Consider the following 16,956-nt stretch of genomic DNA (forward strand, 5'->3'; position numbering starts at 1 on the left):
AAAATTAAAGAAATTAACCGAATTGGCAGTTAGTTTAGTCTGTTATCATAAATGCAATTTAGAAGAAATAGCACAGATTATTTAGGAAACAAAACTGATCTACATTTGTGCTCATTTTTTCCTTTGCTGAGTTTATTTATGCTATTATTTTCATTTGGAAGGCTCTCCACTTCTCTGCCTATCCACATCTTTCCCATCTTACAGAAGAAGCCCTATCTAATTATAGAACTGCTCTAGCCTTCATTGATCTTTCCCCTTTCTGAATTCCTTTGGAGATGGTTAGCCTTTCTTTGTGTACTGAATTGTATTTATTATCTCTGATGTATATTACAGGCCAATCCTGTTACTTGGAGTAGTTTTCTTTTTATTTATTTTTTGGCTGCTTCACGCGGCATGCGGGATCTTACTTCCCCCACCAGGGATCAAACCTGCGCCCCCTGCAGTGGAATCATAGAGTCTTAACCACTGGACTGCCAGGGAAGTCCATAGAGTAGTTTTCTATTTCCTGCTATGCTTAGCCTATAGTCTCAGAATCACCGAGAGTTGGAGCTGGACGGGATTGTAGAGATCATCCGTTCCAGTTCCCTCATTTAACAGGGGAAACTCATCTGTAATCCGGGAAGTAACTTGTTCATGATCACTTGATATTTCTTAAACACATCCTGTGCCCTTTGAGCTGACTTTATATTTATTAAAAATACTTCTGATTATCAGTACTTGGTTGGGTTTTCCTGTTAGCTCAGTGCTTACAAGGAGTGGTGTAGATCAATGTAAATTTTCGATGCAGAGTAGGTACCGATAACCTACTTCACTGAACTCAAAGAAGGCACTTTGCATACCCTCATTGGAAGTTGATTCTCATAATTAGAGGAGTTTAAATCCTTGAGGTCTATAGGGATGAGGGCTTTGTTTTGATCCTTAGAGTCAGATAAATGAGGACAACTTAGCATCACTTTATTGGAGGACCAACGACATGGTTTGAGTTGTTGGGTAAATGTAGAGAACATGGAATTAGAAGTAATGGTCATCACCAATATGTGGAATCGAAAAGAATGATACAAATGAACTTATTTACAAAACGGAAATAGACTCACAGACATAGAAAACAAACTTATGGTTACCAAAGGGGAAAGGGGGCAGAGGAGGGATAAATTAGGAGTTTGGGATTAACAGATATATACTACTATATGTAAAATAGATAAACAAGGACCTACTGTATAGCACAGGGAACTATATTCAATATCTTGTAACAACCTATAATGGAAAAGAATCTGAAAAAGAATGTATATGAATATATAACCAAATCGCTTTGCTGTACACCTGAAACTAATACATTGTAAATCAACTATACTTCAATTAAAAAAAAAAGTAATGGCTATTTTCTCCTAAGACTCCATCTATATAAGTTCTGCCTGAATTGGAAGTCTTTCCAAAGCTCAGGATTCCTGATTGTCTACTTTTGTTTTATTTGCTTTTAATGATCACTAAGACCTGTTTGCCTGAGGTACCACTTACTTTGCTATGGAGTATTAACTGTCAGTCTTGATATGACAAACCCTACCTTAGGATCATTCAGACGAATTAATACTTTGATATGGATTGATTAGGAAGGCAGGAAAATTGCAGATGTTCCTTTGATCTTTGGAAGACTTTGACATGTGAATTACAAGCCTGTATAAACCAAAAGTTTCATGATATGCTATATATCAACCAATTAAATCACAGAGCCAAGGGAAGAATAGGTGTGCTATATTAGTTATTTTCATTTCCTCATGACAAGGTAATTTTGGATTACAGTTCTTGAAAGTGGGGATTTAGACAACTCCAAGGGCAGCCTCACTTCCATGTAGAAGACTAATAAATACTGACATATGTACAGCAGTCCTCCCTTATCCATGATTTTGCTTTACGTGGTTTCAGTTACCTATGGTCAACCTTGGTCTGAAAATATTAAATGGAAAATTCCAGAAATAAACAATTCATAAGTTTTAAGTTACAGGCTATTCTGAGTACTGTGATGAAGTCTCGGGCCCTCCTGCTCTGTCTTGCCCTGGATGTGAATCATACCTTTGTCCAGTGTACCCCTCCAGTTGGTCACTTAGTAGCCACCCTGGTTATCAGATCCATGGTCATCAGATCCACTGTTGCTGTATCCCCGGTAATCAGATCCATGATCTGTATCGCAGTGCTTATGTCCAAGGAACCCTTATTTTACTTAATAATGGCCCCCAAGTGCAAGATTATTATTAACAGTGGAGAGCTGTTTCCTCCAGCCCTGGGCCTGATGGGGTGAGGGGAGGGGGCTGTTTGGACCCAGAAGAAAGCCTTATGGAGAGGGCTATCCAATGTGCTGCAGCCTGCACAGGGAGAGAGCCAAGGGAATAGATGTCCTGCTGCCATTCTCCCCCCAACCCCCCCCAACCCCCCTGGTGGTGCCTTACACTGGCTGAACCCAGTCAGCAATGGATGGGCCCAATCAGAAGCCAGAGGGCAGGGCACCCCATGATTCAGTCTACACAGGGCAGCTGCCCCAGGCTAGAGGTTGGAGAAATGGATACAGAGGGACACATAGCAAATATCTAGCATGAAGACTTCATGATTTTCATTTTTATTACAAAGGAGCCAGTGAGGAGGGGGAAAGTGAAATCAAGCAATAAATTCATTTGACAAATGGTCAACAGATGTTTATGTAGAACCCTATCTGGAGGAAAAGTTTCCAAGAGAGATGGAAAGGCCAGTTCAAGGCCCCTAGACAAGATGTCTGGTATGTTTGAGGGACTGTAAGGAGGCCAGAAGAGGTAGAGAAGAGAGCAAAAAGGAAAATGGGAGGAGTGAGGTCAGAGGTGTGAAAGGGCATTCCATCCCATCCCAGGGGGTCTTGCAGTCCACTCTAGAGACATTTGCTTTTACTCTAAATAAATGGGTACCAAGGCAGGGTTTTGAGCAGAGCAGTGACATGATCTGACATATTTTATTTTATACTTGTATTTTTGGCTGTCATTTTATGAGTAGATCGTAGCAGGCAGGATTAGAAACAAGAAAGGTTACTGCAGTATCCGGGAAAGAGATGGGCCGGTCCCAGAGAGGGAGTGAGAAATGCTCAGATTCTGGATAGATTCTGAAGGTAGAGTCAGGATTTTCCAATAAAGTTGCTGTGGAATGTGTGTGTCAGAGATCACAGCATGAATTTTGTTCTGAAGTAGTGAGGATGGGGCTGCCATCAGATGAGATGAAGAAGGCTGCAGATGGAGCTGAATTGAGGGGAACAGAATTGTTTATCTGAAGAACTGAACGCCTAGCTAGATAGTAATTAGCAGTAGGTAAAAAACAAACAAAAAACGTAAAGCGTTTTGTGTAATGTTTTGCAAGACCGACTTTTTAGTGATTTGTAGCCCTCTAGTGGACAAGTGTGTTATCAATCTTCAGGGAATTTTCACATCTCAAAAATGCACTCTTGAAAATACTTGTTATTTAGGCTTTAGTTTTCTTTTGAACCAAGTAAGAATAAATCATGCAGGTATTTCTTTTACACTCCTGGTGGGTGGGAAATGTTATTAGATTCAATATTGGAAGCTAGGACTATAAAACAAGTCTATCAGGAGGTTGACAGTTACCTGTTACCTGAACTACTTTAAGGTATTCAGTGTGTCAGGACAGTTGGGGGGAGGTTAGAGGCTTGGAAATGCATTCTGAGAATTAGGAAAGAGTTAGTTGAGCGGGAATGGCCACTTGTGGGCATGAGAATGAGGAGGGAGAGTGAAGTCGAAGTTGGGAGAAAAGGAGGTTGTCAGGAGAAATGTGAGTGGTTTGTCATACAAAATTTCAAGTTTTTGAATATAAGTGAGATTAATATTCTATCAGATGTCCCTTTGATTGTAAGCTGCTTGCATTTTCCTTCTAGGGTTGACAACTTTGGTTTGGGCCTTTTACTTCGATCCAAGCAGATAAAACGCATGGTCTCTTCGTATGTGGGTGAAAATGCAGAATTTGAACGACAGTATTTATCTGGTGAATTAGAAGTAGAGCTGACACCTCAGGTAAAAAAAAATTTTTTTTTTTTACAATACTAATTTATTTTAAAATATACCTTTTTCCTCCTAGAAATTTCATTGTGTAAGAGAGGTAAGGTAGAATGATCTTTTGCCAAACCAAGGAATTGTGTTTATAGGTCATACCTCTTGCTTGCTAGAGAACTATTTTGTTGCTGTGCACTGAAAAAGAAGGTGAAAATATCTAGGCTTCAGGATAAAATTTTAAGTTTGGCACTATAATGTATATTTCATTGGAGCATGCAAAAGAAATTGCTGGGATGTTTGATGATTGTCCTAAAAGTCAATTCCTATGAATCACAGAATTAGAAATTTGTGGGGAATCTGGTCTTGCTGAGACATAAGACAGTAAAGGCCATGGAGGGACTACATCACAGAGTAAGTGCTGGGATCAGAGCCCAAGTGTCTAGAGAGCTGATGCCATTACAAAGGAAGCAGTGATTGCAATTAATCTAGCAAGTTTCTGCTCACTTTATACACCATTTCCTCTCCTAACTGATTGAAGAGTTTGTCACTGAGCAAAGTTTTTGAAGCCATATGAGTAAAACAAGGGTCTACAGGTTGTATACATTACTCTTCCATTTTGACATGGTCTGCCTTCATCTCTGAAACTGAGCCCACCACACTGCTTTATTTTGTCAACAGAATGTATTATTACCACTAACTTCATCAAATTGGTAATAATGTAATATAGCAGAATTTTTAAAAATTCAATCATTAAATCAATGTATATGATTATCTGGAGAGAGCAGGCATGGGAGAACTGTTTTTTCTACTCGAAGCTTCACAGTGATTTTCCAAGTCACACCTGATCACTCTACAGTGTTGGCACCTGTGCCTCTCATAGCATTACACATGCTTGATTTATCCAATCTTCATTTAAAGTTTTTTGAGAATAACAAAAGGTGTACTATCTTCATCGCTTGTGCCACTTTTACAAAATACCACAGACTGGGTGGCTTACAAAAGAGAAATTTATTTCTCACTGTTATGGTGGCTGAGAAGTACAAGATCAAGGTACAGGCTGATTTGGTTCTTGGTGGGGGGAGGGGAGAGAGGGAGAGGGACAGTGAGAGGCAGAGGGAGAGTACGTGCAAGTGAGTGCTCTAGGGTCTCTTATTACAAGGACACTAATCCTCTTTGATCAGGGCCCCACCTTTATGACCTCATTTAACCTTGTTGCACGTTGGGGGTTAGGGCTTCAACATGTGAATTTTGGGAGCGGGGGGAACACAAATCCGTCCATAGCATATAGTTTTCATCTTCACATTATAGTTTGAGGTAACATATCCTTTGAGTTTGGAGCTATTGAAAATTAACTTTACAATTACCTTTTTTATCTTTTTTTTTCTTTTTTTGACTGTGCTGGGTCTTCGTTGCGGTACGTGGGCTTGTCTAGTTGTGGCACACGCGCTCTAGAGTGCGCAGGCTCAGTAGTTGCAGCACACGGGCTTCTCTCTAGTTGTGGCGCATGGGCTTAGTTGCCCCATGGCATGTGGGATCTTAGTTCCCTTACCGGGGATCGAACCTGCGTCCCCTGCATTGGAAGGTGGATTCTTAACCACTGGACCACCAGGGAAGTCCCTGCCTTTTTTTTATCTTTTGCATTATCCCTTATTTTGTCAGAGGGCATATACATGGGAAAGGAACTTCCTTAATATTTCTTTCACATTCTTCCTTTAAGCTGAAAGAAGTCAGAATTTCCTGCCCCAGTTTAGTGGTGCATGAGTAAACATTGGCTCTGGGAACTCGTTTTGCAGCCTGAGAGCCAGGGAGGAAGTGCTGATGAAGTGGTAGGGATTAGGACTCCCTTGGGGGTTGGATGTGGGGTCTTGGTGGTACCTGCAGGGGGCCTGTATGTGGCAATAGTCGATTTTCATGCCTTTGCCCAGTTGGACAAAGAGGAGTATAGTATTCAGGGAGGGTGGACATAAAAAATATTTTAAAGTAGGGAGTGTTATTATGGTTGTTTTGATGATTTAATTTTTGTGGATGTTATTACCTTAAAATACCCGAAGTACAGGGAAGAGTCACCTCTGTCCATCAGTTAGAACAGAGAACCAGGTATCTGGAAGGTTTTCATTTATGTCACAGGTCCATCCTTCCTCAGAATATCCCGCCTATTCCAAATGACTCAGTGTCTGAAATCCCAGCTGTTAGTCCCTTCTTTGAGTTTAGTATTTAAAGGCCCCAGTTCAAGTGGAAACTTGTTTTCAGGTTGGGACAATATTAACACACCATCATTAATATCTAAACCTAGGGAATTCCCTGGCAGTCCAGTGGTTAGGGCTCCATGCTTCCACTGCAGGGGGCACGGGTTCGGTCCCTGGTTGGGGAGCTAAGATCCCACAAGCCGCATGACACAGCCAAAACAAAACAAAACAAAACAAAATCTGAACCTATTCTTACTACTGGTTAGCTAGTCAGTTATCTAGTCTGAATATGATGTAGCTAGACCGTAACAAGATGTTTCACATTAGGGAGCGTGTCAGGAAACGTTCGGGTCCAGAGTTATTACCCTGTGGGATAACCAGGTGGAAAGGCAGGTGGTGGTGGAAGAGCTGGGGAAATTAGGTTTGAAATCACTGGTCCCTAGAAAGGGGACAAAGATGATCAGAAGAAGATACAAAAAAACTTTACATATAGCTGTTCCTACTCTGAAACAAAATTTGAATCTCTCTTGGCTTTTTAAAAACCATTTTACCTGTATGTTGTACTCTTTGCCTAGCTTGAATTTTTCCTTAGTTAGATAATGTAGTAGATAAAATAATTATGAGAATGGTTTAGAATAAATTCTAGATAGGTTTGAACGTTTTACATTATTATTATATAATCATAACATTGTTATTAAAGATAAGGTTCAGGCCATGCGTACATAGAGCACATAGTAAAACACAAAATTTAACTATGATTTTTAATGTATACAGTTAAAGTCACATACTTCACATTTGGAAATTTCTTTAAAAATATTACAGATAGACTGATGTAGAATGTGATGTCAAGAAACCAGTGGAAACATGAAAGCTGAAAGCACTAATATACAAATAAGCAGTTCCATTAAGAATTAAGGATTAAGGATAGAGAGGTTGTTGTCTAGAAAGATAGTAACTGTTTTACATTGATATTCTAGCCTGCAGTGTCAGCGAGACAAACCAGTATGCACTGCTGGGTGTGGTTTAGATTGGTAAACACCTAGAATACAGGGATGGTGCCTGTAAGTGTTTCTGTGTCTGCAGACAGAGTGTTTAATGGACTTCTGATGCAGTGTTGTTTTTTCACTTGTAGGGCACGCTTGCAGAGAGGATTCGTGCAGGTGGGGCTGGAGTTCCTGCATTTTACACCAGCACAGGGTATGGGACCCTAGTGCAAGAAGGAGGGTCACCGATCAAATACAACAAAGATGGCAGCATTGCCATTGCCAGTAAGCCAAGAGAGGTAAGAAAGCTGGATATCTCTATCAGCACAGGATTCCAGGTGGACTTGTTGGGTAACTAAGTATAAAACCACACCTGTTGGGCTTCCCTGGTGGCGCAGTGGTTGAGAGTCCACCTGTCGATGCAGGGGACTCTGGTTCGTGCCCCAGTCTGGGAGGATCCCACATGCCGCGGAGCGGCTGGGCCCGTGAGCCATGGCCGCTGAGCCTGCGCATCTGGAGCCTGTGCTCCGCAAAGGGAGAGGCCACAACAGTGAGAGGCCCACATACCGCAAAAAAAACAAAACACATCTGTGTGAGAACACTGTCATTCATTCCGTAATGTAAACATGTTAGGTAAAATTTCTAGCTAAAACTGAGCATCTGCTAGTAACTTAAATCACATAGAGAGACCAGAATAAATAAATGAGAAGAAAAGAATCTGTAATCCATAGAAGAGGTACAAGTCAAGATTAGTTTTATGGTAAGTTTTAAGAAATTTAGGAGCATTTATAATTGCTGATTATGTTTATGTGGAAAATAGAGTAAATGTATGCTATATATGGTATTAAACTCTTCATGCTCAGGCCCCTCTGGATGTGATTGAAGGGGGAGAAAAAAGCTAAAGAAATCACAAGTTTGTCTACAACCTTAAAAAGCGGGGGCAGTTATAACTATATAATGGAACAGAGGGTTCATATTATCTCCTTTGTCCTTCATTTTGTATACTGGACCTATTTGAATAACTGAATAACTTAGTTTTATTTAAAGTGCTAGATAGGATGGGGTATCTTTATACTGGGTAACTTCACTCACATATTAGAAAAGAATAGGGACTTACCTGGCAATCCAGTGGTTAAGACTTCGCCTTCCAATGCAGGGGGTGTGGGTTCAATTCCTGGTGGGGGAACTAAGATCCCACATGCCTCACGGCCAAAAAACCAAAACATAAAACAGAAGCAATACTGTAACAAATTCAATGAAGACTTTAAAAATAGTCCACGTCAAAAAAATCTTTTTTTAAAAAAAAAGAAAAGAAAAGAACTCTAGATATAGGTATTTGAGATCCTCAGGTTTGAGCCAGTTTTTAAAATGACACATGCCAGCTGTATTTTTAGTGTCTTTCCCTTCTCCCTGCCCACATGGCTCATGAGCATTAACAAATGTTGCAGAAATGCTGAGCTTATCTCTAGGGAAGCGAAAATTTAGTAAATCAAGGGCTTTTATCACCTTTCTGCTTATAGGGATGTTAGCTCTGCACGTCCGTGTTTTGAGGGAAGATAAAGGTCATGCCCTTGTCCCCTGCTGTCCAGTGTTTATCCAGCAGCGTTCTCCATCTGGAGCTTTGCCTTTCTGATTAGAGTGACCTATATTGACCCAGAGCTTTTGTTAATACGCTATCTTGCTTCTTTCTTTACCGCCTAATTAGGTTTAAAAAGTTGTTGACAAAGTAAAGGACAGGAACCTAATTATTAAGATGGATCTTGGTTAATATAGATAAAGATGCCTGGCAAAATCGGGTGAATGCTTTGAGAGCTTGCTAGAAGTTACAGCATTAACTCTCCTGGTGAAAACATAGGATAGACTAGAATCTGTTCTGAATGCCTGGGTTCATCTCAGGAGGTGTAGGAATCTAGCAGTTTTGTCATTTTGTCTGCATCCCCTAGGAATACAACAGTAATTTCTTGAAATGATTCTTGTTAGCTCTTTGTTGTCCTCGATTATGGTGGGAAGAGGAAATGAGTGAATTCCTTAGGTCAGTGATAGTTATTGAGGACCTTCTGTTTGTCAAACACTGGTCTAAGCGTGGTGGAAAAAGGGGTGTTCTAGACCAAGTCCCCCCGACAAAGAACAAATAGACAAACAGACAATGTCAATACTGGAAGTGCTGTGAACACAAATCAAGTAGGGCAAAGGCAGAGAGGATGATGGGTGTGGTCAGGAAGGCGTGCTCCAGGCTGGGTCAGGGAAAACCTCTCTGAGTAGGTGACATTTGGTAGAGACCTGAATAAAATAGGGAATGAGCTGGGTGAAGATTATAGGTTTGTGCTCTACTCAGAAGGAAGAGGAAGGACAGGGTCCCAGGGCAGGCTTGCCTCATGTGTGGAACAGCAGGGCAGTAAGACTGGAACAGAATGAATGAGGAGAGAGTGGTAGGGTTGGAGGTTAAAGAGAGGCAGGAGCCAGACCACACGAGTTTGGCCTTTACTGAGTGTGGTGAGAGGACAACAGAGTGTTTTGAATATGGTGGGACAGTGATGGGATCTGAGTTACATTTTGGAAAGAGCACCGTGCCTGTTGGGTAGTGAGTTTTTTTGCTGGAGACCCAACAGCAGAAGCAGGGAGACGGATGAAGAGGCTGTTGTATTAATCCAGGTGGGAGTGGAAGGTGGTTTAGACTAAGGTGGTAACAGTGGAATTTGTGAGAAGTGGTTGCAATTGGGAAATACGTAGAGCCAACAGGATTTACTGAGTAAGAAAAGACAAGAATCAAGCATGCTGCTTATTGAAAAGGGCCGAGCATGGGGGTAATCAAAGAGCTCTGCCTGGGCTTGGTGCTTTCGAGACATTCACTGGCTTCCAAGAGGAGGTGTTCTGTAGGCTCGAGCTCAGCTCCAGGAGGGTTGAGAGCTGGGGTAGGAACTTTGGAGGCATCAGCACGTGGTGTTTAAATCCATGGGACTGGGGCTGGAGTGTAGACAGAGAACAGCTCTTTTGCGTTTAAGGGTTTAGAAGAGGCCTGACATTGAAAGGTTGAAAAAAGGAAAGGGAGCAGCAAATAAGATGGGAAAGAGTGTCTAGTGAGTGGAGAGGAAACCCAGGGGAGTCCGGTGATTTGGAAGATGGGAACTTTTACAAAGGAGGGAGTGATCAACCGTGTCAGAGTATGAAGAGGTTGGGTAAGAGGACTGGAAATTGACTGTTGGGTTTGGAAACGTGGAAGTCATTGGTGACCTTAAACAGTGATTTTTCTGGAGAAGAGGATTTTTCTGGAATGGTGAAAATTTGACTGGAGTGGATTCAAGAAAGGACTGAAAGATGGGGAAGTGGAGACTCTGACGTGCATAACTCTTTCAAGTAAATATAACAGCTAGTTGGACAAAACCAATTCCTCCCCTGTTTTAAAATTTTAGAATAGTGAACACTTAGCAACTTCTGATGTGTAGACTCTTCAGGAAATTAGATAACTGGAATAGAAAGAAACGCCAATGTTTTTACTTTGCCCTGGCTTAGCATATATTTAGATGTGTATGTAGTTCTCTAGATCTGTATGTAAAGGCCTCAGCTATCATCTCTGGTGATGGCTGAAATACATAAGACTTAAACTATATTGATGTGTAGGTTACAAATATCTTTCATATAATTTGTCTAAGTTCATATTCATATGATCTTCATTCATCAGTGATTCCCTAAATTCATTAAGCTTTTCTAACAGGAAAGTGGGATAATGTCTTTAAGGAAACTGTTCTTTAAGAAATGGTTCTGTTTTAGTGCAAATCAAAACTACAATGAGGTAGCACCTCACACTGGTCAGAATGGCCATCATCAAAAAGTCTACAAATAATAAATGGTGGAGAGGATGTAGAGAAAAGGGAACCCTCCTACACTGTTGATGGGAATGTAAATTGGTGTAGCCACAATGGAAAACAGTATGGAGGTTCCTTAAAAATCTAAAAGTAGAGTCACCATATGATCCAGCAACCCCACTCCTGGGCATATACCCAGACAAAACTATAATTCAAAAAGACACGTGCACCCCAATGTTCATAGCAGCACTATTTACAATAGTCAAGACATGGAAGCAACCTAAATGTTCATCAACAGATGAATGGTTAAAGATGTGGTATATACATACAGTGGAATATTACTGAGCCATGAAAAGAAATGAAATAATCCCATTTTCAGCAACATGGATGGACCTAGAGATTATACTAAATGAAGGCAGACAGAGAAAGACAGATATCATATGATATCACTTATATGTGGAATCTAAAAAAATGATACAGATGAACTTATTTACAAAACAGAAATAGACTCATAGACATAGAAAACAAATTTATGGTTACCAAAAGGGAAAGCGAGGGAGAGGGATAAATTAGGAGTTTGGGATTAACATACACACACTACTATATATATATAAATAAACAAGAACCTACTGTATAACACAGGGAACTATATTTAATATCTGTAATAACCTATAATAGAAAAGAATCTGAAAAAGAATATATATGTATATGTGTACATATATATGTCTGAATCACTTTGCTGCACACCTGAAACTAGCACAATACTGTAAGTTAACTATAATTTTAAAAAAAAGAAAGAATTTCTTGTTTTAAACCACAGTTAAAGAAAAGTAAAGGTACTGGAGCTTTCTCCGGCTTTCTATAAAATGCACGTAATTTGTCCACTAGGGGGCGCAGTAGGAATGAAAATGGAGTTTGGCCTTCAAATGGCTCCCATCTCCTGTGGTGATGGAGAGAGGTATTGACGTTGTTTCCCCTCTTCCTTTCAATTCCCAGAGCTAAGTACCCATGAAGAAAAAAGGAACAAAATGCCGCGGCATAGTTTTGCTTTATGCGTCTTCTCCCCTCCCCTCCCATTTGGAGTAGAATTAAAAGTAAATAAACATACAAAAATCAATAGCCTTCCATTAGACCAGTAATGACAGAGAGAAGGTATAATAGAATAAAATATAACAGTCACAGTGGTATCAAAAACCAAGAAGCACCTATGAATAAAGCTGGAAAATATATACAAAGCTTTTTCTGAGGGAAAACTATGAAACTATTGAAGGAGGTAAAAGAAGACTTTAAAAAATGTAGGCCTATATTCTCACAGGTGGGAGGATATAGCATGTCAGTTCTCTACAAATTTTAGGAATCCCAATTAAAATCTCAACAGAGGATGATGGATTCATTAGAAGAGATGAATGGATTTTTATAACTATTTTAGGTAGGAAAACAGTGCATTGCCCATTTCATGCAACTTACATGGTTTTCGGGGGCTCTTTTTCGTGTTCAGTATGTAAATTATTCACACAAATAATAAAGTGAGTGCTAACACACACAGTCTATGCCTTAAGCATATAGAGCTTTCAGTTCCTCACAATTGCCAAGCTTCCTCTTGCTTCTGAGCCTTTGCACATGCTGCTCCCTCAGTGGCCTCTTCACCATTTTTTTTTTTTTTTTTTTGCGGTACGCGGGCCTCTCACTGCTGTGGCCTCTCCCGTTGCGGAGCACAGGCTCCGGACGCGCAGGCTCAGCGGCCATGGCTCACGGGCCCAGCCGCTCCGCGGCATGTGGGATCCTCCCGGACCGGGGCATGAACCTGCATCTCCTGCATCGGCAGGCGGACTCTCAACCACTGTGCCACCAGGGAAGCTCCTCTTCACCATTCTGACGAAGCCCTGGTTGCCTGCACTACTCTTCCTTGAAGTTTCAGTTTAGATCTCTCCCTCTTTTCTAACTAGGGTTGTATCCTTATTATCTGCCTCTATCAGAGCAGGGAGCACAACCAAACAAGACCTCTGCAGATCCTGACAATGCCCTCTTTGTCTCTTGCAGGTGAGGGAGTTTAACGGTCAACATTTTATTTTGGAGGAAGCAATCACAGGGGATTTCGCTTTGGTGAAAGCCTGGAAGGCAGACCGAGCAGGAAATGTGATTTTCAGGTAATATAATGGTTTTAAAAATGTTAAATGTAATGCATTTCAGCAACTTTATATTTCTGAAATTATGATTATAAAATGGATATCTTGATGTGTTTGGTATTTAAAAATTTATTTTAAAAATGGCTTAAAATCAAACACACCTGTGTGTGTGTATATAGGTGGGTGCAGAACCATTGCTGTGCAGTCATGCTGGTTTGATGCACTTGAGGACATCTGTTCTGATTGGTTGGTACCCATGGCGCACTGTTTGTTAACTATTTGAATCTGTATATCCTTGTATATAGTCACATACAAATTATTTTTGCCCGTGTACTTTAGTTGCCAAAACTAGTTACAGTGTTGTGACATGCTTAAAAAATGTGACTAAAGCACACAATTATATTTAATTTTGACAGTGTTATTTATATGAATTGTCTTAAAATGCCTGTTACTTTGATATTATGGAAAAATATTGCTAATAATCACTTAGGTCAGTTCTTTTCCAGGCCTATTGGTGTCTTCTAGGAAATGCTTATAAAGATTATGTCTGGAAAGTTGGTTACCCTTAATAATGTTTAACTTTCATTCTCGTTATCTAGATAGCCACAGATATTAAGCCACTTAATAGATTTCAATATCTTTTGATTACCCTAAGCATACTAAATACCAAGATTTAGTATCTTGGATTTAGGGATTATATAGTTGTTTCTGCAAATTGTGCCACGTTTGAATATACTCAAAAAAGTTTTTCAAAATGTTTGATCTTGAAGACGTCACCTGTTAGGTTACAGAAATACTTGTCTTTCTCATAATATTGGCCTTTTCCTGCTTTTAGTTAGTGATATTTTTTATCTTTACCAAATGCAGCTTTGGTATAATCACAATTAAATTACCAGTGTCACTCTCATGTTTTTGTTCATTTCTGAAGATCTTCTGTGACATTAATACTGTATTTGATTTCTTGAATTTAGCCAATTTTTTGGTTCATTTGTTTTTGTTTTGTTTTTGGTTTTTTGTCCGGGCCACAGCGTATGAGATCTTAGTTCCCCAACTAGGAATCGAACCCGTGCCCCCCGAGGTGGAATTGTGGGTCTTAACCACCGGACCACCAGGGAAGCCCCGGGATTTAGCCAATTTTTGATATTATAACTAATTTTGGCAATTACAGAGGACATTTTGAATGATGTCTACCTTATTTGACACCTTGATGTAATGCTTGCAAAGCTTAGTTGTTTTTTTTTAAAGGTTAATGAAATTGTATAGTAGCAAATGGAAAAGAATTATTTAAAGTATTTCCATGAGTTTATCCTGTGCTTTATTGCCTGTTATCTAAAGACTGCACAAGGGCTATTCTGAGTACAGACCTTATGCCTGTAGTTTCTGCTCAGTAGCCATTGAGCTTTGATGTGAAATGAGAGTGCTTGTCCCCAGTGGTCAGGTGGCCTAGATTCTTAAGATACTGACTTCTAGGCTGACCTTCACGTTTAGTGGGACAACTGGTACAGAGGTCTGTCTAGGCCATTGTTAGAGTGGGCAGGCTCTGCATGCCTGCACCTCAGGCCACTCTGCCCTTGGAGCTTTTGATGCTGGATGTCTGGTGGAATCCAACACAGTAACTTGTCAAAGTACACAAGGATTCCTCTCTTGAGGACACACCTATCCTTGAATCCAAGTGAAAGAAACATTGGTGTCACAAAGAGCTGTTAAGGCATAGCTGTGAATTATTTCTCTTTACCAAAGAATTTTCCCTATCAATTTACACTCTCAGAAACAAAAATACATTAAGATTTTTATAATTAGAGGAAGTGCATTAATTTAGGAACTTAGGAATGCAGAACCATCAGCAAAATTGGCCGCTTCTTAAAATTTTTCACTTCAGGGTCTGATGGGGGGGTTGTAGCTTTAAAAATTTCATTAGAAGTTGATTCTCCACACTGATCTTTACGACTCACAAATCACCGATGAATGTTTCAGTTAATTTCAGCAATAGGTTTCTTTAATAGGAGTATAATTACTATACCTTCTCATATAAAGCACTTGCTACTTTTCTTAATATTTTAACAAGAGCAAGCTTAGTGAAATATTTAACTATAAAACAAAGTGGCATCTCAGGTAAAAGACTTAGAGAAGTTAGTTTTAGAGTAGATTTATTAATATCCATTTTATTTTTCTGTGTATAACTATGTTGACTATGAAAAGTATTCCCTCTTTCTCTTAACCCCATAAAAAGCTATATAATTGAATGAAGTGACCATCGTATTGTTTTTGTTTATAAAATGGCTATAGAACTTATCGAAAATATGATACACTCTTTTAAAAAGATTCACAAAGTCTTGGTTTACAGAAATTCTTTTAATCTATAATTAAAGCTGAGAGAGACACTTATTTTTGCCCTTCTTTCTCCACTTCCTTATTCCTCTAATGTAGGAAAAGTGCAAGGAATTTCAACTTGCCGATGTGCAAAGCTGCAGAAACCACAGTGGTGGAGGTAAGAGAAGAGGTTATTTCTGATTTCCTGTTGTTAATTTTCAAAGTTGATGTTATATATTAGTTCAAGAAAAAGTACAATGGTTCATTTGCTTTCATGAAGGAGGGCAAACAATAACCACTTTTTCATTTTGGATGTTGAAGGATTCTATTTAAATATATCATAGTTGAAGTTTTGCTGGAACATGAGCTTTCTGGTTAGCTATGGTCTCACTAGAACACTCTGTTTGGGAATTAAGCTATTAGGCTGACCAGCTCATAAAAGTCTTTTGGTACTTGAGTAAAGTGGACCTTCTTGGGTGAAGTCTCCAGATGAAATTTTTTTTTCACTTTTTTCTTTTTTTAATTTAATTTTATTTTTTTTTATACAACAGGTACTTATTAGTTATCTATTTTATACATATTAGTGTATATATGTCAATCCCAATCTCCCAATTCATTCCCCCTGCTTTCCCCCCTTGGTGTCCTTACGTTTGTTCTCTGCATCTGTGTCTCTATTTCTGCCTGGCAAACTGGTTCATTTGTACTGTTTTTCTAGGTTCCACATATATGTGTTAATATATGATATTTGTTTTCCTCTTTCTGACTTACTTCACTCTGTATGACAGTCTCTAGGTCCATCCGCTCTCTACAAATGACCCAATTTTGTTCCTTTCTATGGCTGAGTAATATTCTATTGTAAATATGTAACACATCTTCTTTATCCATTCTTCTGTCAGTGGGCATTTAGGTTGCTTCCATGACCTGGCTATTGTAAATAGTGCTGCAGTGAACATTGGGGTGCATCTGTCCTTTGAATTATGGTTTTGTCTGGGTATATGCCCAGTAGTGGGATTGCTGGGTCTTAAGGTAATTCTATTTTTAGTTTTTTAAGGAAATTCCATACTGTTCTCCATCGTGGCTGTATCAATTGACATTCCCATCAACAGTGTAAGAGGGTTCCCTTTTCTCCACACACTCTCCAGTATTAGTTTTTTGTAGATTTTCTGATGATGGCCATTCTGACCTGTGTGAGGTGACACCTCATTGCAGTTTTTTTGTTTTTGTTTTTGTTTTTTTTCTGCGGTATGCAGTCCTCTCACTGTTGTGGCCTCTCCCGTTGTGGAGCACAGGCTCCAGACGTGCAGGCTCAGCAGCCATGGCTCACGGGCCCAACCGCTCCGTGGCATGTGGAATCTTCCTGGACCAGGGCACGAACCTGTGTCCCCTGCATCGGCAGGCAGACTCTCAACCACTGCGCCACCAGGGAAGCCCCTCATTGCAGTTTTGATTTGCATTTCTCTTATAATTAGTGATGTTAACCAGCTTTTTGTGTGCCTCTTGGCCACCTGTATGTCTTCTTTGGAGAAATGTCT

At 39.9% G+C, this 16,956-nt stretch overlaps 1 protein-coding gene across 2 annotated transcripts in view; it reads left to right on the top strand.

Annotated features, from left to right (window-relative positions):
• The window catches only part of OXCT1 (3-oxoacid CoA-transferase 1), a 143,206-nt gene that overhangs the window by 14,031 nt on the left and 112,219 nt on the right, over positions 1-16,956 (top strand). For both annotated transcript variants that reach the window (XM_027101194.1, XM_027101195.1), the window contains exons 4-7: positions 3,902-4,037; positions 7,335-7,484; positions 13,029-13,135; positions 15,542-15,602. In XM_027101194.1, the coding sequence (XP_026956995.1) occupies positions 3,902-4,037; positions 7,335-7,484; positions 13,029-13,135; positions 15,542-15,602 (454 nt within the window). The remainder of the gene's footprint in view (positions 1-3,901; positions 4,038-7,334; positions 7,485-13,028; positions 13,136-15,541; positions 15,603-16,956) is intronic.

Source organism: Aethalodelphis obliquidens, unplaced genomic scaffold (genome assembly GCF_003676395.1).
Source record: "Aethalodelphis obliquidens isolate GAN/ISIS:26980383/991018 unplaced genomic scaffold, ASM367639v1 scaffold4, whole genome shotgun sequence".
NCBI lineage: Eukaryota > Metazoa > Chordata > Mammalia > Artiodactyla > Delphinidae > Aethalodelphis > Aethalodelphis obliquidens.